The sequence below is a fragment of the Rhinolophus hipposideros genome (genome assembly GCF_964194185.1).
Source record: "Rhinolophus hipposideros genome assembly, chromosome: 10".
Taxonomy (NCBI): domain Eukaryota; kingdom Metazoa; phylum Chordata; class Mammalia; order Chiroptera; family Rhinolophidae; genus Rhinolophus; species Rhinolophus hipposideros.
Genome location: NC_138056.1, coordinates 34,715,357 through 34,736,012, shown reverse-complemented (window position 1 = coordinate 34,736,012; position 20,656 = coordinate 34,715,357). Strand labels below are relative to the sequence as shown.

General features: G+C 39.3%; 1 protein-coding gene across 8 annotated transcripts in view; it reads right to left on the bottom strand.

Annotated features, from left to right (window-relative positions):
* Positions 1–20,656, bottom strand: part of HPS5 (HPS5 biogenesis of lysosomal organelles complex 2 subunit 2) — a 37,485-nt gene that overhangs the window by 14,108 nt on the left and 2,721 nt on the right. For 4 of the 8 annotated variants that reach the window (XR_013994146.1, XM_081062063.1, XM_081062064.1 and 1 more), the window contains exons 2-15: positions 17,913–18,076; positions 15,953–16,063; positions 15,716–15,780; positions 15,069–15,261; positions 13,805–13,938; positions 10,104–10,316; positions 9,719–9,790; positions 6,242–6,330; positions 4,453–4,631; positions 3,837–3,995; positions 3,061–3,247; positions 2,296–2,419; positions 1,281–1,430; positions 31–108 (exon numbers count right to left, since the gene is read on the bottom strand). Coding sequence is in view for 7 of the 8 variants with exons in the window: in XM_081062063.1 (XP_080918189.1) it covers positions 31–108; positions 1,281–1,430; positions 2,296–2,419; positions 3,061–3,247; positions 3,837–3,995; positions 4,453–4,631; positions 6,242–6,330; positions 9,719–9,790; positions 10,104–10,316; positions 13,805–13,938; positions 15,069–15,261; positions 15,716–15,780; positions 15,953–16,063; positions 17,913–18,020 (1,862 nt within the window). In the remaining variant the exon portion in view is untranslated. Of the gene's footprint in view, positions 1–30; positions 109–1,280; positions 1,431–2,295; positions 2,420–3,060; positions 3,248–3,836; positions 3,996–4,452; positions 4,632–6,241; positions 6,331–9,718; positions 9,791–10,103; positions 10,351–13,804; positions 13,939–15,068; positions 15,262–15,715; positions 15,781–15,952; positions 16,064–17,912; positions 18,077–20,656 lie in introns of all 8 variants that reach the window. The other 4 variants (XM_081062068.1, XM_081062067.1, XM_081062069.1 and 1 more) reach the window with 3 other exon arrangements.

Below are 20,656 nucleotides of genomic sequence, written 5' to 3'. Positions count from 1 at the left end.
TGTAAAACTTCCTCACTCATGAATACTCACATTGCTTCTGTCGTTGCTATTTTAAGCTCTTGGAGCTTATCTTCTTTAGGAGGTTGACTAGTTACTTCTTTTTTTACTCTAAAAAAGTGTGAAAAGGGTTACAGGGGATTAGAACTTCCTTAGACAAATATTTCTAAGTGCTTACTAAGTGGCAGGTATTGTCCTGAATGTTACATGAGATAAACTGATGAGTATACAAAACTGTACAAAGTGACTAAGTTCAAGTCAAAAAACGAGACATGCAAACACCTAACTATAATATAAAAGAGAATAAAACAAACGCTAAAGAGTTGCACAAGCATTGTGCTGTGAAAACACAGAAAAAGGAATGACTGTTCTGGCTTACCAACGAACGGAAGCTTTCCTGAGGAGGTAATATTTATTTTTGTTAGGAAAAATGGAGGGGAACTACTACAGGTGGAAGAAATGGCATGAAGAAAGGGAGTGGAGGCGTACACACCCAGTGCTCTGACGGGACTAGAATTTAGAGTGCTTAGAAGGATGTGGCTGAAAATGAGGCGGGAAAGGTGGGTTATGGCCAGACTGAGGTCTGCCTTAAATGCCACAGCAACACCTGTACTTTATATCTGCACTATAAACATATGGACTCACTAAATTATTCTGACGATAACACACCATCTATTTCATTTGACGACCTAGATGGACTGGACCTGTGGGTGTCTCTCTCAATTCCTGAATGAGTGCTGAGCTTGCTTGCCTCTAATGCTCAGATCCCCTGAACTCTGAGATAAGGCAGAGATTAGATGCACAAGGCACAGGGCCACACCACGGGCTCTGCTGCAATTCTGCTGCATCAGGAACATGTCACCAGCATATCATAAGAAGGTATAAAGCAAGACAGCAATGCCAGTGCTCTCATCTTACAAGTCAGAGAACACTAGTGACTTACCCAAAGTCACTTGTTAGTCAGAAGCAGGCCTAGATCCTTGATCATCTTAATCTAATACTCCTTCTCCAACATCCCAGAAGTTTAGAGATTCGAAGGGAAGGGAGGTTGTCCAGGAGACAGATGGAAGAGGTACTAATTAAAACTCTGTCTGAACAGAGTTACTACGGGTAGATGCAATCTTCCTACATTTACTTTGTGGTATTTACAATTTTTATGAGCTATACAAACAATCAACAATGAGCAAAGTCACACGTGTGTTCTCCAACAGAACAGTCTATGGCTTTCTTCAAACTGATGGCTGACTCCCCGAGACTTAACAGACTTATATGCAAGGGCTTACTCAGTGTCTTCCTCCTTTGGGCAGGTGACTGGATTCACATCCTCTTCACATGACTGCTCATCACCCCTGGGTTCTGCTCTCACTTTCAGATCAGGGCTTGTATGAAGGGTACCAATCTTCTCAGTAGTTTTACGCACAAAACTAGAAACACTGGAAGTCAAGTACCAAAAACAAATATGAAAAAAAAGCTCATTACTGCCAAGAAGGAAAAATTCAGTACCTGAGTTATCTCTGTTCCTATTAGTCCTCGGAAGAGAACTTGGACTTAATAAAAAGAAAAACTCTGTTTATAATTACTTCCCTCATCAACAACGTATTTCGCATAAGGACATGCGAGAAATGAAATTTACATTATAAGGAGTCACTTCATTTACTAAACTGCCTTGATTCAGTGCTAAAGAAAAGGTCTTTAACTCCAATTTGTGTCTGCAATGTTTCTGTCAACTTAGGCAAAGAAGGCCATGTGACACCTGCCCCAATCGGGCCAGAGAATTAACAGAATTGCCCACTAGTCACAACATATCCTTCTTAACAAGCAAAGTTTGTGCCCAGTGAGACTCAGATAAGCAGTTAAATAGCTGTATAAAGTCTTCGCTCTGAAACTCAAATGCCAATCCTAGTCCCATGGAGTAGCTGGAAAGACTTCTGAAGTCTCCAACTCTGAGCCCAGACTGAGAAAAGATCAAGAAATGATTAATGATATATGGAAACTGTTCCTATCAGGGAGGAGAACAAAATGAGATTTTTAAACTTTTGCTCTATCTGTGGGTTAAAAAAACACACACCAAAAAACACATCTATAACAATTCAAATAGCTACTCAAAGAGGGAAGCTAAACTCCCCAACAGGTAAATCAGAAGTTAAGAGCTCCGTATAACAGGTGTTATGAGAAATAACCTAGAGACTTTTTTTTCCCCATTTAAAATGCCATTTCCATTCTTAGCACAAAAGTACCTAAGGTGACAAATGAAGTAAAACCAGAAATGGGATTAAATGACAAGACTAATTAGTTTACCTGTCCTTGACAGCCTGAAGAGACACAAGAGGAGATGGAGAGCGAAATGATAATGGAATGCCGAAGGGGAGAAAAGTTTCACTCTTATCTGTCTCAAACGTCACTGGACCATGAGAAACACTGTCTGATGAATGGAATCGGGGGGGAGGGAAAAAACAAAATCTAATCACATGGGAGTTTTTAATCTTTAAAGAAATTCTGAATTAAATAAACCAAAGGAAATGAAAGATTCAGCAGCAAAATCACAACTGACCCAGATACAAATGAGCGGAACACAGGTTTACAATATGCACGAGATGGTCCACGTATAAAACAGTCAGGCGGGGTACCTTCATTTTCCTACTAACCCTGAATCCCCATAAGTCAAAAAGGAAGTTTAGAGTCTCTATTACTCTCTTCTCAACAGTTCAGTCACAGGAAGGCTCGAACATCAAAAGGGAAGGCCATGGCCCCCAAACTGTAGGAATGTTTTCATTCCTGATGGAAAATAATTTGGTTAGTCAGAATAAATTGTCCCACTCTTTTTGGTTAATGACCTCCTTTCTTAAACTTTCCAGCATTTTGACACATGAGTAAAACTAGGTACTTTACCAATGCTATCCTAAACATGAGGGTAAGCAGATCTGTAGGTCTGGATGGAAAGTCTATCAACATAAAAATTATTAACACCTTATAGAAAATTCTATACACGAGATAATTCTGGCAAACAGAATTCACAGAAAATACTGCTTCACATCTGCAATCAACATAAGATGCACTTATTACCTTCATTTCCGTGTGAGCTGCAACACTGATCAGGTTGGTCGTCTTCTGGATGTGATGTGAATTCTTTAAGTCTCTCATCTTCTGAGAGGGTCTGGCTGTGAAGGGAACAAGAGTCTCCATCTGACTGACTGCCTCTTCTACTACTAATGATACGATAAATACCAGAGTCCAAGATGCTGAAACTTTCCTAAAAATAAAAAGAATTCCAAAATAATCGAAGTAAAACTTTCCTTTATAACACAATATAGCTTTTTAAGAGAAAAACCAACAGTAAAAGTAGCAAGTCAATAATGATAATTATGGTTTATTAGGACAAACTGGTGATCAAGGTCTCGGCTCCTGGCAGCTAAGTCACTCTCATGCGCTAGTGGCATCACGCTGCCATTTCTCTAGCTTGTCTGCCAGTGAGAATGGGAATTAAGAGAGAATCCTGAGCTGCACTGCAACTCAAATTAGCATGAAGGAGCTGAAATCACATATTAGGAGCAACTTAACTTGTCCTGCAGGTCATAGGAGGTATATTTGCGAACAGAACATAATAAACAATGACAAAACAAAATGTGGCTCCGAGACACACCGAAATGGAGGCTTCATAGGGCCATTCAACAGATGAAAGAAAGCCCCCCTTGACCAAGTTTTTAATCTTTAAAGAAATCCCCCAAATCTACTATAGGGAAAGGAAGAGACGTCTGGGGATCCTACAGGTGAGTAAGTACAACCTAAGGTAGAAAAATCTTACCATACAGTAAAATTCTCTTAAAAATGAGAATACCTACATGTGATGAAATGGAGCTTCTTCTACTGCTACAAGCTGAATCCAAAGGTTCAAATTTTAAGATCAATTCTTCCAGTTGAGAAATCAGATCACTAGAGGTTGTGAGATCCAGCTGTGATTTCAAATGCTCCAATTTATCTACAGTCAAAGATTTTCTTCCCTAATAAAAGGATGTAGAAACTCAATAGAATAGCCTATTTGCATCTAAGTCTATACTCAAATAGCCAATATATTGAAAGAGCCTTAACACAGAACATAAAACCTCAGAAGTGCCTTTAAAAGGCTTAACAATCTAGTGAAAGACTTAATGAGAATTATCTTAGCAATTAAGAAGTTAATTAGGAGTTTTATGCACAATTATCCTCCTTAAAACAAGGCCTGAAATTCAAATAAATTTGCAGATAAACCTGATACATTTTTTTTTTTAATGGAAAGTATACCCTTTTTCTTACCCTCCACCCACCCCTAGATTTTCATGCTTCCTTTGGGAATTTACAGCTGCTTTATCTGTAGGTCACATAGAAAGGGCTAATAAAAGCCAAGCAACTTTGTAGCACAACCTTGCAAGCTAGGATGGTTTTAACAACCCCAATGAACATGCAAGCTTTCTGACTCACTCTGCTGGCAATGACAGAATTTTGGAAAAGACATAAAGTGTGAGCAGCCAGGGTCCACAGGCCTCTCCTTAGCAGGCGTTCCACACAGCGTTCCACAGATACAAGGGAAAGATGTGAGATTTTCCCATTTTGGTGCAAACAGAACAGCTCATTCTTGAAGACTGCCACATCCTGAATATCTACAAAAAACACAGGGGTGAACACACACAGGATTTTTAACCAAATATTCCTTTTCCGTTTTTTTCAAGGGCTGAAATTATTCTAACAAATTCACTTTTTATATAGGTTTGGCTGAATTAAATTTCATCTCTATTTTTATACTTGCATTTCAGTGAAGAAATCATATTTTAGACACCATTCTACAAAGAACAATAATAAAAGATACAGAGAAAGAAACACATCTCTCATCTAAAATCCTATGTTTAAAATGATATTTTCTGTGAAAAGGAATTGGGACTTGAAAAGAGGGCACTCTACATTAGAAGACAGGCTGTAACAGTTCAGAGTTACAATCTGATGTCAATGAATGGATTTCAACATAATATTTGAATCAACAAACAGTTCATGGAAAAATAGATCATGAATGACTTAAAGGTAGAACATCATACAAGGGCTTTAAAAACTAGTTTTTACAAGGGCTTTAAAAACTAGTTTTTATATCACTTACACTAGATTGTTATATCACTTAAAAAGTCAAACTCGCAGAAACAGAGTAGAGTGGTGGTTTCCAAGGACTGGGGGTGTGGGGAACTGGGGAGATGCTGGTCAGAGGGCACACACACGCAGTTAGAAAATGCATAAATTCTAGACATCTAATGCACAGCATTATGATTACAGTCAGCAATGCTGTATTATATGTTTCATAGCTGTTAAGAGATTAGACTTAAATGTTCTCATCACAAAAGGTTATAATCTTACTGCAATATATAAATGTCTCAAATCAATACTGTACAACCTTAAACTTAAACAATGTATGTCACAAACAAACTAGTTTTCATGGGACTCCCTTAGGGTACTTAGCCCACAAAAAAATCAATGTTGATCAGATTGGTAAGTAATGATTTCTTTCTTTTTATGTTTTTACAACGTAGAAAATGATGCAAAAGTCAAGACACACTCTCCGAACTGCAATGCTAGATTTCTTCCATTTCTGGTTTTAATCAAAAGAATAGAGATTACAGCACAGACAATACAGTCAATAATGTTGCAATAACTATGTATAGAGCCAGGTGGGTACTAGACTTAATTAATCAGGGGGAATCACTGCATAAATTATATAAAAGTCTAACCACTATGCTATCCACCTGAAACTAGTATAAAATAATACTGAATGTCAACTGTAACTGAAAAAAAGAAATAACCTTTTTAAAAAAGAATACAGATTGATTTTTCTGTCTCAGCTATCTACAATGGCTACTGTTCTCACAAGGACTTTTTGAACCCCAGACTATTGAGACACAAAACAGGAGTTAAAACAAGACTTCTAACAGGGGTAAAAGTTCAAGATAAGGAGAGGAAGAAAATTAACCCATTCAATCCTTAGCAGTGGTTATTAATACTTAAGAATAAACAAAACTGTACTTAAAAGTTAAAAAGGCATGAAAAATAACACAAATTAACAAATGTATGCTTGTGAGTATCTTACAATGGGAAATATCTACGATGTTAATCTTTACAAAAAATGTCAACTCATTCTATTTTTCTATTTTTTACACAAGAGAATCCACCTATAATAATTCTTTCAAAAGCATGAGATTAAAAATTACGCAATGAAGAAAAATATAATTACCTTTGACTTCACTCCAAAGAAGAACTTGAACATTCTGAGGAATGAAAATATAAATTCCTCTTTCTGTCCAAGTCAACACACAATGTTCACTGTGAGAAAAAATGTAAGGAGTCAAGAGAATAACTTTGCTCAGACACAGAAGTTTATGACATAATTCCCTGAATTCAGACCCTCACATTAGCTATTAAAGGAAAATCAGCCTTTATAAAAAACCACAACAGTGATCTAGTTAATCAAGTCCTAAAACCTCTTTTCTGTCTATAATAATCCACTAAAAAAATAGCAGAATATATGCCAAATTACAAAAAATTCAGGTATATACACTAAATACTTTATAGAAAAAGAAAAGGCTGGTAGTAGGAAATACTTGGATATACTGTATACATTAAATATCTTCTAGAAAAAGAAAAGTCTGGTGGTATCTTAACCAATGTTTGCTAAAGCTGCTAAACTTCCCATATGTAGTATATGTAGTATGATGGGGCACATTTAAAACAAAGACTGAGGGGCCGGCCCGGTGGCTCAGATGGTTAGAGCTCCGTGCTCCTAACTCTGAAGGCTGCCGGTTCGATTCCCACATGGGCCAGTGGGCTCTCAACTACAAGGTTGCCAGTTCGAGTTCTCCACTCCCACAAGGGATGGTGGGCTCCATCCTCTGCAACTAACATTGAACACAGCACCTTGAGCTGAGCTGCCGCTGAGCTCCCAGATGGCTCAGTTGGTTGGAGCGTGTCCTCTGGACCACAAGGTTACCAGTTCGAGTTCTCGACTCCTGCAAGGGATGGTGGGCTGTGGCCCCTGCAACTAACAATGACAACTGGACCTGGAGCTGAGCTGTGCCCTCCACAACTACGATTAAAATGACAACTTGACTTGGAAAAAACACTGTTCACCAATAAAGTCCTGTTGCCCTTCTCCAATAAAATCTTAAAAAAAAAAAAAAAAAAAAAGACTATATTACCTAACCTTGTAGCAACTCATCAGATAGATGTGCTATCCCTATTTAATTTTTTTTTTTTAAATCTGAAGCTCAGAGACATGAAAAAATATACCCAAGGCCATTCAGCATGAATGCAAAAGAGTCAGAATTTATACTCAGGACCGTCTGGTTCCAAGACCTAGACAAAATCCTTGCCTCACAAAATCTACTTCTTCCCTCATTTATCCTCAGAGCCACCCACTGTTACCTGAAATCCTGATTATTCCATTTAACTGCATTCTCAAAAAGCCATCGATTTCCTAACTACCAAACCCAATATCCCTTCCTCATTTCCCTTCTTGATCCCCAAGCAGGGGCCAAACCGAGCTGGCTGTTCCTTCCCTCCCGAACCCCAGCTTCCTGGACTCCAGGACACTGCCGTTTCTTGGTCCGCTTTCCTTTCCGGTGCTCTGATTCACTCCATCTCTGCTCATCTTCTCTACTCCTTTGTTCATGCATCTCATTGCTCTCTCAAGGCTGCTACTGTTTTTTCCATACCACTGGTACTCTCTGCTTCTTGCCCCTCATCAGGGCACCCCCCAATGTATAATGTCCTCATTCCAGCCCCCTCTCAAGGATGCGTAGAAGTTGTACTCCCCGCTGAAATCCTTCTCTGACAGGGCCCAGCCTCGCTCGTCCTCCTGCTCTCCACCTCTCTCTTGTCAACCTGCTCACGTAGCCCTTAAGCATGAAATGCACTGTCACAACTCTTATTTCTCATTCTTGTTAAACTTTCTATAGAAATAAACAACATTTGTCCAACAAATTATCATCTTGAGATAGTGACCTTTTTTTTTCTTTATGACCCCAAGAGGACTACAAATAGTACCATGTGGCTATGAAAGTAAGAGTGATATTTAGCAGGAATTGCATCCTCACACAAATATTGAACCTGTTGTCAACGTAAGACCAGATCGCTGCCTTTATAGGGAAGTAATCTTTGTCACACAGATGGAAGAAATGGTCAGAATCCAAGTCCAAAGCAAGTAAAACTGTAAGCCTGCCTTCAGGAGCCAAAAGAGAAAAATGAGAGGCCAGAGGATCCCTGAGTAAAGAGATACAGGATCATGATTTTGATACTGAACTTGATATTCAGCTTGGTAAGATTCCTTAGAAATAGCAACCTAGGTTAGATTGGGAGTGGGGGAGAGGTAAGAGTTTATACTTTGTAATTTATACATCTTTCATCCCCCTCCTCATCCCTTCCCTGATAATAAACAGACTGGGACACAAACGTAACAGCATTGTTTAAAAAGTCAAAGATCCCAGTTTAAAAAGTCAAAGTCAAGTGATCCCAGTGTACCCAAGGGGAAACAAAGTATATAAGTTTACTTCCTTATCGTATTTGTGGGTGTAACAGTCAAGGTCACCACAAGACAAAAGTGCACAGGAGGGAAAAAACAAACAGAAACAGGAAGTCCTCCTACTCATGGTTTTTCAAACAATCTTTGTTGAATTTCACTGTATGGGAGAGCCTCTGTATGCCTCGCACTGTGTCCATAGTAAAGGAGCTGACAACCTGGTGCTGCCATGGATAGTCACAGTATAGTGAAATAGGGGAGGTGATGAAGGAACAAACAAGGTGTGACAACAGGCTAAGTGTCTGACCTAAACACACTAGAGAAGTCAGCAAAGGCTTCAAAGTGCCTTAATTATTGCTGATGCCGAGGAGTAGGCAGAGCCGATCATGATGGGCTCTGCTTGCTATGGCAGGAACTGTAAAGGGAGCTTTAAATAGCTTATCTCCACATATATTTATTAAGTGTCTATATATGCCAGGCACTGAGAATAGTGAACAAAACAGACATGGAGCCCTCACAGTCTGCTGTGTCGGAGAAAGACAGGCATAAATGTTGCATGAATATGTAATTATAAATTGTGGTAAGGGGTGGCCGGTTGACTCAGTTGGTTAGAACAGTGCTCATAACACCCAGGTCGCCAGTTAGATTCCCACATGGGCCACTGAGCTGTGTGCTCCACAACTAGATTGAAAAAGAAAAAAGAAAAAAACGACTTGACTTGGTAGCGGAGGTTATAAACAAATGAATACCAATAGCTCTTAGCTTGAATTGTCGGAAGTTTCCTGATAATTAAAAACTGCCCAATTGGGGGGCGGCCGGTTAGCTCAGTTGGTTAGAGCGCAGTGCTCTTAACAACAAGGTTGCCAGTTCGATCCCCACATGGGCCACTCTGAGCTGCGCCCTCCACAACTAGATTGAAACAACTACTTGACTTGGAGCTAATGGGTCCTGGAAAAACACACTTAAATAAATAAAAGTTAAAAAATAACAAAAACTACCCAATTGGTGTAGGTCAAAGCATACTTCTATGATCATTTCATTTTTATATACAGAACACTTCACATAACACAGTCATGTCCTAATTTTCAAAAAATAATTTAGTATAAAAACAACCTTAGAAAGCTAACTGCCCCTGAATGGGAAACAAAAGAACGGTGTTCTTTTTCTTTTTCTTAAGAATCAAAGGGAGAAACTTACCTAAGATGCAAGAGTTTGGGGAAAGACAAAGACTGGGAGGATCCCACTGTATGATCATACTGCGGTTCTGATCTAGGAAACAAGTACGTCTGTTAATGATTTAATCACAACATGGAAGTATCCTTTTCCCTGGATAGGAAAACGTTTGCCTCCAAAACAAACCCAAAAGCCTAACTGCATCTGCCCTTATTCAATTTGCCTTAAGTTATATGAAAGATAATTAATGACAGACTTTTTGGTTTTTCTCAATGTTTTAATAAAAATCCTACTTCACTCTTAAGAGGTATAATCAAATCTTTAACGCATATAGAGTATCAGAGGTTTCAATCCAACCCCTCCATGTAAGTTCCTCAACTATTCCCTTACCCGCCATATGAATCATTACCTTAGAGTAATCACAGGGAGAGGTGGCGATGAGAGGAGTTTCTTAAACTGGTGTGTACTTAGAACTTCCCCATCAAAGTTCACTTCCCACACCCTAGAGCCAGGGCGAGCACAGTATATTAGGGGTTGCTGGCCTGCAGAACACCTTCCAGGGAAGAAGCAAGCTCCATATTCTCCATCTCTTTCCTTGTTTCCAATTTTCCAAAATTTTTCTCTAACACCCAGAAAGGAAGAGGAAGCATGGTTACCTACAAAAAGGTCAAAAACAATGGCACTACCAATCAGTGTGGCCACAATAACCCCACCCACGATGTCCTCTATTATAGGAGCAGCGTACTAGAAAGAACAGAATGGAAAGGGCAAAACGGATCCAGCTCTGATTTGCCATTCACTATTTGTGTGACAGGTAGGAAATCACTTCACATCAGTTTATTATCCACAGAATGCGAGGCGCAGAATTCATGTGAAGGCCCCTTTCAAAACTAAAAAATGAGTGCTACCAAACCATTTCCTACATCTGTCACTCCTACTGATTGCTTCCCAAATCACCGTGTTCTTTGGCCACTCCATGGAAACCACTGATCTACCCCTCTGACCCTGTCTCCAAGCCACTCCCCTACCACAAACACCCAACAAACTTCTTCCTCTTTCCTCAAAATGCTAAGTCCTTCTGGAACATTCTGTTCCCTTATGATTACATGAGCTACATTGATAGCACACTGCCTGGGAACATGGAAGGTGTAATGATGAGGCTGTCTCTTCCTAAAAACGCCTTTACTCAAAAAAGAAAAAAAACAAACTCCTTTACTTCTTGTTCATGACTTAGCTCCATCATTCTTCCTCTGAGATTTCCCATAAGCTGAGTTACATGCTTCTCATGCTATGTTTTCCTAGCACTTACCACATTACATAGGGCAACTGTGCCCACTTAAACAGTAGATTATGACTATCTTCATGACATAGGCCATTGCTGACTCTTTAGTTGAATTCCCAGTATAGAGCACAGCATCTGGCCCCAGAAGGCACCCAATACATAGTGCTCTATATACGCAAACTCTTAATGGAGAACAATCGAACATGCTCTCAAGTGTGAATTTACCATGTGACCTTATCTAATTCAATAAACACCCCTGTGCTAATTCACTTCAGGAATAAAATAGAACATCAGCTTTACTACAAGAACACAGATATGAAAGTGCTTTGAAATGGGAGAACCAGCAAGTTATGGTTTTATGACTTATGTTCCTTATTTGGAAAATAAAATATATTTCTTGCTTATTTTATATTCTCTGCGATGCTTAATGTAGTGCTAAGGATCCAGGGGGTGCAATAAATGTTTGCTGAGTGGACAGTCAATTCACTTGAATGATCATTAATCTTGTTTTCTACATTTTCAAACAACATGTGACAGGCACAAGGACAATTATTTCATATACATTATCTTCATTAATCCTGACAACTACCTCTTCATTCCGGAAGGGGAAACTGACATTTAGCAAGGTTAAAAAGTGGCAGAACCAGAACATGAAATCATAGGCCAGGCTCCATTACCCAGTGTTTTCTCCACTATATCATAGTTGTTTGTTTCTGTTTGTTCTAGTCCCTCCAGGGATCCACCTTTTTCATTAACAATACTGACCGAAAGTGGACAGTGGCTAGCAAAAGAAGCAAATCCATAGCTATCACTTCGGTTAGTTATTAGGAGTCTCAGTTAAAAAAAAAAAAAGGGTGTTTATTGGGAGGGAATATAGGTTGACACAAATAAAAATAAACAACCTTTTAAAATTATTATATTATCCATGTCCCCCAAAACTGAATTCTAGCTTACAGAAAGTGGGCACTTCTAAAACATGTTATTTTAGCAGCACATTGTGTTGTTTTCATAACCAACTATAGTGACAGCTCTGTGAAATGGATAAATAATGATTAGCAACTCTATTGCAGAGGGAAAAATAAACCTCCACTTATTTAGCTCTTAATTTTAAAAAGTCATATATACCCCTTCACTAGACCCTCAAACAACCCCAATAAGGTGTTAATTCAGTTCAGTGTTCTGATCACTGTGTTAGAATTCCAGCCAAATTTCTGAACTGGACTATCTGGTAAACTTGAAAACCTACAGATGAAGAATAGTTAAGAACTCTGTAAAACTAACAAATATTTTAGCACAACCTCAAGGGTGGAGTTAATGACCAAAGGTCTAATGTCAAAGGATATAGTAGAGGTAACTGAGGTAACAGGAAAGGCACAGAATCAAGACATAAAGGTTCTAGTCTCGCCTGCCTCTTCCCAGCTGTGTGATGTCAAGCAAGCTTTCTCACTCACCAGGCCTAAGCTTTCTAATCTACAAAAATGAAAGGGTGACACTAGATGACCTCCAGTTCCATAAGTGTAACTTCATCTATAGTCTGAAATAAGTCAGAAGCAAGTACATCATCCTTCCTACTAATTCCATGTAAACTGACCATTTGTGCCTCAACGCCTTGTCTCTCTGCTATCCAGGTAGATTCTCTGATATCAGACACCTGCCACCTGCTATTATTGGCCTCCTTCCCAAGTGCCTTTCTCATCCCAAGAAAATAAAAACAAAGTACACCTTCTCCTCATCCCTGACAGTCAACATACATTTCTTCAAACCTTTTGGAATAAACAGTCTCCTGCTTTCTAGAATAGCAGTTTTCTGAGATGCATGAACCTCTGGAAATAAAGACTTCCCAAGCCTGGATAGTTCTAAGGCAATCAATTTCCAAACTCTGATTTTCTATAAATACGCTTTCCTAAATCGATCTGAGAACCCACCTACTTAATTAGCATGACATTTAAGGCTGTCACTCTCAGTGTGATGCCAATTTACCAACTGGATCTCCCACAACTCCCCTACTCAAGCCAGACTGGCAGGTTCTGGAATATGACTAGTTGTTTCTCACTTCTCCCCTGAAAGCTATTTCTTCCTGCTAGAATATCCCCGCCTACACCTCTTCCTCCAAATTTCACCTACCAAATATCCTCATCAAAACTACTGGCTAGTGGGTTCACAGGGGTTCACTGTACAACTCTCCTTTCGTGTATGTTCAAAATTCTCCCAAGAAATTTTTAAAAGAGGGAATGGCCTAAGGAATGGGGGCGGTAAAGGGGAAGCCAGTGAAAATTTCCTTGCAGTGAGAAAGGCTGAGGAAATGAATACATAACATTCATTTCAAGCTGATTCCTGTTCTGCTCTGGTATTTCACAGCTACCTTGAATACACTCCTTTGACTCCACCCTTGAGATTTCAGTAGAAAACTTGTCAGAATACAAGTATCTAACTAGAACCAGGCTGCTGTATGTACTACATAAAGTTCTTATTCTTCATCCAATTTTACCCTTCAGTAAAATTCCATTAAATACACAATAAATTTAAACAATAACAAATTCAATCAAGAAAGACTTCCTGATTCCCCACATTGAAAAGTCCTTTGTCTGGCCTTCCCCCATGGCACTCAGACCATGCTTCATGCAGAGCTAACCGAATATCTACCTTAGTCACCCACTATCACCCACAGGCTCCTCTATCTCTTCTCTACCGTCTAACGTCAGCTTGCATATAGCTGGGTCCTTATTAATATCTGTATAAATGAAGTGACGGGGTTGGGCTAGATGATTTCTAAGTCCCTTCCATTCTAAAATTCTGTGTTTCTTATGAGTCATGGTTGATCAATATACCTCTCAGTATCACACAAGAAGGATCGAGTAAGTGAAGAGATAAGTAATCTTCCATCCAAATAGTCTAACTGGACAACACAGGAGTCAACTGTTGTTATTGTCTGAACAGGAAACATCACAAAGGTAGCAGCTGCCTAAAAAGGACATGCCAAGGAAAAAAAGTGGATCATTACATATACACATAATCTTCTCTTTACCTTTTAAATAAAAATACCTTGGATAGCAAAATAAAATTTTTTAATCCAAAATTTAATTTGCCTGTTAGGATATCAAAGTTGTGTGAAATAATTTGGTACACAACTGCAGAAGAGAATTCTTTGGGTTCTGTTTGTGATTATCTAATCTTAGAGGTTAGAATGAAAAGGATGAAGTTGTAGAATATGTAAGAGAATTTTTCACCTGTAGACAGTACCTCTCCCTTTAGGAAAAAGACAAATTAGGGCTATACTCTGTGTAGTGTTCCAACTATATTTTGGATCAAAAATATATAAGGAATCAAGTGATAACTTTAATGCGTCATCATGACCAAGCCAGAAGAATATTCTGATATGTTAATTAAAATAATTTAGCCAGTGATAGTTAGATCTCTTTTCTGCCAGGATCCTATATAGAAATAAGCCAATGAGAGACAAGTTCCCCACTTCCATGTAATAGCCTTGGAGAAGAGGGCTAGTATGGAGCTGGCTTCATGACAGACTGGAGCATTCTGTTAGGGTAACCTGAGACTCAACCCTTCTATTTCAACAATAACCTTGGAGGGAAGCCTGGGAACCTGAACAGCTGAGCGCAATCCAGAAGGTACCTTTAAGATTCCATTCACAGTAAGTTACATCCATCCTCAGAGAACATAGACCTAGACCCATGAGTTTCTTCTACCTTTTGGCAAAAATAGGAGCCTGGGCAATTGGTGCCATTTCCATGTTTGGCATTTTATTCACACAACTAATAAATAGGCATCTTTTCTTTCTTGACTAATATTAAAAAATGCTTTATTAAAGTGAGCCATACAAGTAAATTATGGAGTACGATAACAAAGTGTACATTGCTGAAGCTAGCTCACAGAAGCCATTTTGCAACAGTATCAAGCTAGACAAGGCAGCTGTATGTACCACATACAAATAAGTCTCCTCAAAATTAATATTCTGGGCTCTAGATAGGTCCCCCCAAGAAAGACAGTAGATAAAATTGTGTCCTTTAATTTAAATTCTGTGAGACAACACCTTTTATCTCACCCACATACACAAAGAACAGGATTGGTTCTCACCTTAGCTTGCTTAGAAGTGTTGAGCTTGACAGCAGAAACTTTCCCCAGGTGATCACCTACAAAAACTCTAAGAATAGTTGTGTCCCAACAGAGAGCTGTAACTTTTCGGCCTTTGTGTTCTGAAGACACACAAATTCGTTCTGGTTTCCCACGACGCTCTTGATTTAATTCCCAAACAACTACAAGACCTTGACTGCAAGAATTGAGCCACAGAGGCAAATTTTTGACAATGGTGAAAAAGGTACAATTTAACTGCAGCACAATTTCAACTATATTCAATATACATGAAAACTTGTTCTTCAAAAAAAAGGAAGTATAAAGTCAAGGTATTGATTTCCTTCCATTAGTTCACCAATCCAGTATAACAGAACTTAGATGTTCTAAATTATCTGTTACCTTTCTCTTTTAAGGCCATTGAAATGTTATTGCCACATATTAGCATTTTCCACAAACACTAAGGTGACCTAACTGTCTATCCAGGTTTGCTGTGGACCGAGAGGTTTCCCAGGACACAGGGCTGTCAGTGCTAAAACTGGGACAGTCCTAGGCAAATCGGGATGGCCGGTCACCCTAACAAACACAAAACTACGTTTGTCAATTTAAAACGCATTTGGCAAAGGTCAGATAGTTTTAAAACAGTTTCTCACCTGGTAGCTACAGCAACATAATCATCATCATGTAAACAACAGGCAACCTGAGAAATTGCACCTTCCTAGAGCACAAAAAGAAAAATTTCAGGCAGCTTCTCAAAAGTGGTAGTTTTTTACTGTTAAACCTCCAGCTTTACATTCTTCTTTTATTCCAAATGATTATTTATAATGGAGAAATCTGCACTTGTGAAAGGTACTCTGAATGGGATACAACAGGGCTACCCTTAACCTTACCTTGTGTGAAAGAAAAAGTCTATGCTTCCAGCCTTCTTTTTGAATGAGATTGAGACCTCCTCCTGAAGTGCCCAAAGCCAACCATTTCCGAGACACAGCTATGCTCGTGCACTAAAAACATGTAAATGGACAAGCATGAGATCACGGTCTCTGGCTCAAATAAGCTACCCACTGTCAGTAAGTACCAAGAGTCTGTACACCAGGTCCCCCACCCCACCCCACCCCACCTCCAGCTGGACACCACATAATGGCATCTTTGCTCTCATTCTAGTACAGTGAAAATTACAGAAGAACATTTTGGCTTTACAGTTTTAATTGAATCTCAAAATGGCTGAGCAGGTTCAACTGTCTAAATAATCTTCCCTAAAACTGAATGGCTGTGTGCAATGTTAGAAAGGTAATGGATGGGGGAAGAGGGGGTTGTTACTGTGTGAGGGACATAAATGATAAATGTCTAACTAGTACATTGTTTTGTGCACCTGAAACTAATAAAAAATTAATAATATAAACAAATAATTTTTCCTGGGCAAAAGCCAACTAGTTACTAGACCATTCATCTTTTGTGTAATTTGGCTTCGTCATTTCCATGCTGACCACCACGATGGAAGATCAAGTAAGTCTCCAGGGGATAAAGCAACGACTTTAATCATTTGCTCTCTTACATCATTCCTGGTCTGTGTAATATTAACAGCACAAAACACCCATAGCTTTTAGAGCAAGTGAGACACAGAGGACAGAGATGAAGGTCGCTACTATTACGTCTCCCTGACCCTCAGCCTGCTGATTCCTCTCCTTCTGCACCAGAGAAAGCAGCAGTCGTGTTGTGCCCAACACTTTGGGGCAAAAATTGTGGGTTGGCTGACAAGACAGTCCCCACCCTCTTCAACCTTGCTGCTTCCACCATAGAAGCTGAAAAACTTAAATATTCACTTACCCAGTTTCTCTTGCAGCTAGGGGGAGCCATGTGACTCAAATCCAGTAGTAAGACTAAGCCTGCTAGGGCTTCTTAGAAAGCTTTACCTTCCCAGATAAAAGGCAGTGTAAACAAAAGAAAGCCTTTGTCCTTGGATCTCTTTTTCTTACTTGAGAGGCCAATGGAGACATCAAGATTGGAGCCAGGACACTTATCTTGCAACTCTGACTAAATGCCAATATATGGATGACGGTAAAACAGGAAAGGAAGAGAGCCTGGGTCCTCAGGGATATCACTGGGCCACTACACTAAACCCAGAAACACTATCCTCCAATGAGGTTCCAAAGACCTTTACCGCTTAAGCTATTATTGATAAGGTATTCTGTAACTTGCAGCTAAAAAAAATGTCTACCTGATATCGACCCTCATAACTGTAGTTACTATTATTTGCCTTGTACTTCCTAGTCTCCCTTTGCTAAGAGGCTAGAATAGTGCTTTGGGGTGGGAGCAAAAGTGTAAGAATGAAATCATTTTGAAATTGATTTTGTCACTTGTTCTTCACTATGTTATTCCTGAGTTTATCAAAAGAACTCAGGATTTAAAGGAAGCACATTACTTCTTCCCACTGAGCTAATTAATGACTTTTGCTTTGTTCCCTATAATGAAGGGTATATCAAACTCCTTGTTTTGGAATAAACGTATTATAACAGCAGTGGTTCATATTGCTCAAAATGCAATGGGTATACTCACTTATACTATTTTATTTTCAATCAAATACTTTCTAAGAGAAGACAGTAAGATTAATGAGATGAAAAAAAAATTCAGCAATCAATATCATGGTTTCCAAGGATGGGAAAGAATTCAAGTGATAGCTCAAAAAGTAAATCAAGAAAGAGCTATGAACATGCTACTTCTATGTAAGGCATTACTATCACAGGTAAGAATACTCAAGATTCCATAAAACAAAGAACTAGAGGGCAGGGGGCACATGTAACAAAGAGCACAGAAATATATGAACATGAAAATGAAAAGAATCAAGAAACTCACCTTTAGACGACTGGAGTCCAGCCTCAGCGCTGAAAGTAATGGATCCAGAGACTCAAACTCTGCAAGAACATGGCTATAGGACTCCGGTATCACTGGCACAAAAGTCATTTAGCCAGAAAGTTGAAACTACGTTGAGTGACAGTTACTGGATTCCTGAATAAAACCTGCAAAAATATAATTTAAGAAGCTCACCAGTGGGCCGGCCCAGTGGTTCAGGTGGGTGGAGCGCTGTGCTCCTAACGCCGAGGTCGCCGGTTCGATTCCCACATGGGCCAGTGAGCTGCGCCCTCTACAGCTAAGATTGTGAACAACAGTGCTCCCTGGAGCTGGGCTGCCTTGAACAGCCGGAGGTTGGTGTGAGCTGCTAAGTGCTGCTGAGTGCCGCTGTGAGCCGCCGGTGGCCGGAATGAGGGCCGGCAGGCAGTCTGAGGAGTGAGATGCTGACTGCGATTGACTGCCTCAGCTAGGGGTAGCGCAAAGCTCATAGTATCAGCATGGGCCAGGGAGCTGGGTCCCACACAACCAGACTGAGAAACAACGGCTTGAACCGGAGTGGGGGGGAAAGGAGGCGGAAGAAAAGGGGGGAGCTCACCACTCATTCAGCATGCATTTAATGAATGTGTAGAGAACGAGGGAAACATGAGAAAGGCACAAGGACCCCTACTCTGGAGGTGCCTAGCATCTAGGTGGAAAGAAAACACACACAGATATATTTTAATTCATCCATCAGCTTGTCCTGCATCATTCCCTGACTCTACACCTCCCAGAGAATCAAGCCCTCCATACTATCCCACTCTAACAGTGTGAGTGGGTAGAATGGACACTGTATGATTTCAGAGGGAAATTGGTCAAGCTCCTCTATGGTAAAATAGCAACCCCAGCTGCATTTCTTTAAGTTGTCTTGAAGAGTCTCTCACTAAAGGGCAAGGCCTCTAACTATAAACCATTATCAGCAAATTCAATGGTTACCAGCCAACAATTTAATAGTGGTTAACAGGATTAGACCTCTGGATCTCTTTCTCCAGCCTATCAGGGGCTCGGTAAGTATCAGTGGAATGACTGAATGCATCTACTAGTAAATAGTAACTAAGAAGGTGCAGAGAATTAGAGCAAGAGGCATAAGAGCTTCAATAAAATACCCAATGAGGACTATATAATTTAACACAAGAATTCTTAACTGTCCAACAACTGTGTACATTTTGGGCAAATTGCACTAATTTTCAAAAAAACATAAAAAGAAAGAAAAAAATTAGGAAAATTCTACCCATGAATTTTAACTTTTCTCAATCCTTTGTTACTTGCCAAATTAAGAATAAAAAAGCAAATACTACAAAAATTCAGAAACAACTATAATTTATCAAGTATTTATACTTTGTGCTTTGATTTTTTTCCAGTGTAAGTACGTGTATTTACTGACTTGTTCAACAAATATGTACCTAGCACCAACTATGTGCCAGGCATTGTTCTAGCTCCCAGAGATACGAAAGGGGACAAAACAAAGTCCTAGCGCTCATGGAGCATACTTTCTAATGACAAGATACATATAAGCTTAAGATTTTTTTACTGCATACACATAACATAGTCTTATTCTTTATTAATAAGTATCTAGTATCTGCTAGTAATATTGTTCTTAATATTGCTTGACCTCTGCAAGAAGTGCTCTGAAAAAAAGAATCTTTAGTAGTCCTATTTAGGCTTACTTCAGAGATATTGCAGGTTTGGTTCTAGACCACAACAAGAAAGCAAGCATCGTTAATAAAACAAGTTGTAATCTTTTTGCTGGTGGAAGATCTTGCCTTCAATTTGTAAAAAGAGCAACATCTGTGAGGCATAATAAAGTGAAGCGCAATACAGCAAGGCATGCATCGTACTCAAAATATTTGAGAATTCCTGACCTAAGAAAAAAATCTCTCATTCTTCTCAATATTGAGAACCTAGTAAAATATGAGGCATAACGGTGGGAACAAGACAAAATACTTCCAGAAATCAGTCACTTTAAAATCAAACAGGGGAAAAAAAGGACAAATAACACACATGCACACACCCCTCACAAGGAAAACGTAAGCAAAGTGCTATGCTGGATCTTAAAGGGCAGAGAGATCACATTGAGTTAAAAGGAACCATAGAAAACTTCCTAAGGGACTCAGCACTGGAGCTGAGGACGCTATTATCAGAAGGAAGAGGGTAAGGGTAACAGGTAGGCCAGCAATAAGCAAAGATAGAGGATTTATTTGGAGAATACATGTTTGGTCTTTGGTTGAAACACAGGATACAAGCAATGGAATCATGAAAGATAAAGCTGGACTAGTAATTCGGGCACAAGTTACAAAATACTTTGAATCTTAAACTAAGGAATCTGAGAAAATTTTAATTTGGTAGGCAAGAGAAAGGTATTGAAGGATTTGGTGTTGGGTGATCAAATAATTTCTGTGAAGTCCTGGGGGCAGATACTTGACAACAAGGGTGGGTGGAAAGGAAGTAAAGATAAGGACTTTCAATTACTAAAACATGGTGGAAAGGAGAAAATCTCTCTTGAGTTTCTGACCAGGGGAGACTCAAACCGATTTGTAGATAGTAGCTAAAAGAAAAGTCTTTAAAACTCTTTTTAAGGGTTTTAAAGGGTTGAAGATATAAGATAAAAACAACAGTACAAGATCCTAAAGAAGATAGAAAGGAATGACATCAAGACCCCAACATCTACGTATGTCTCCCACTTGTGATCTTAATCTCTGAGGTGGATAGCC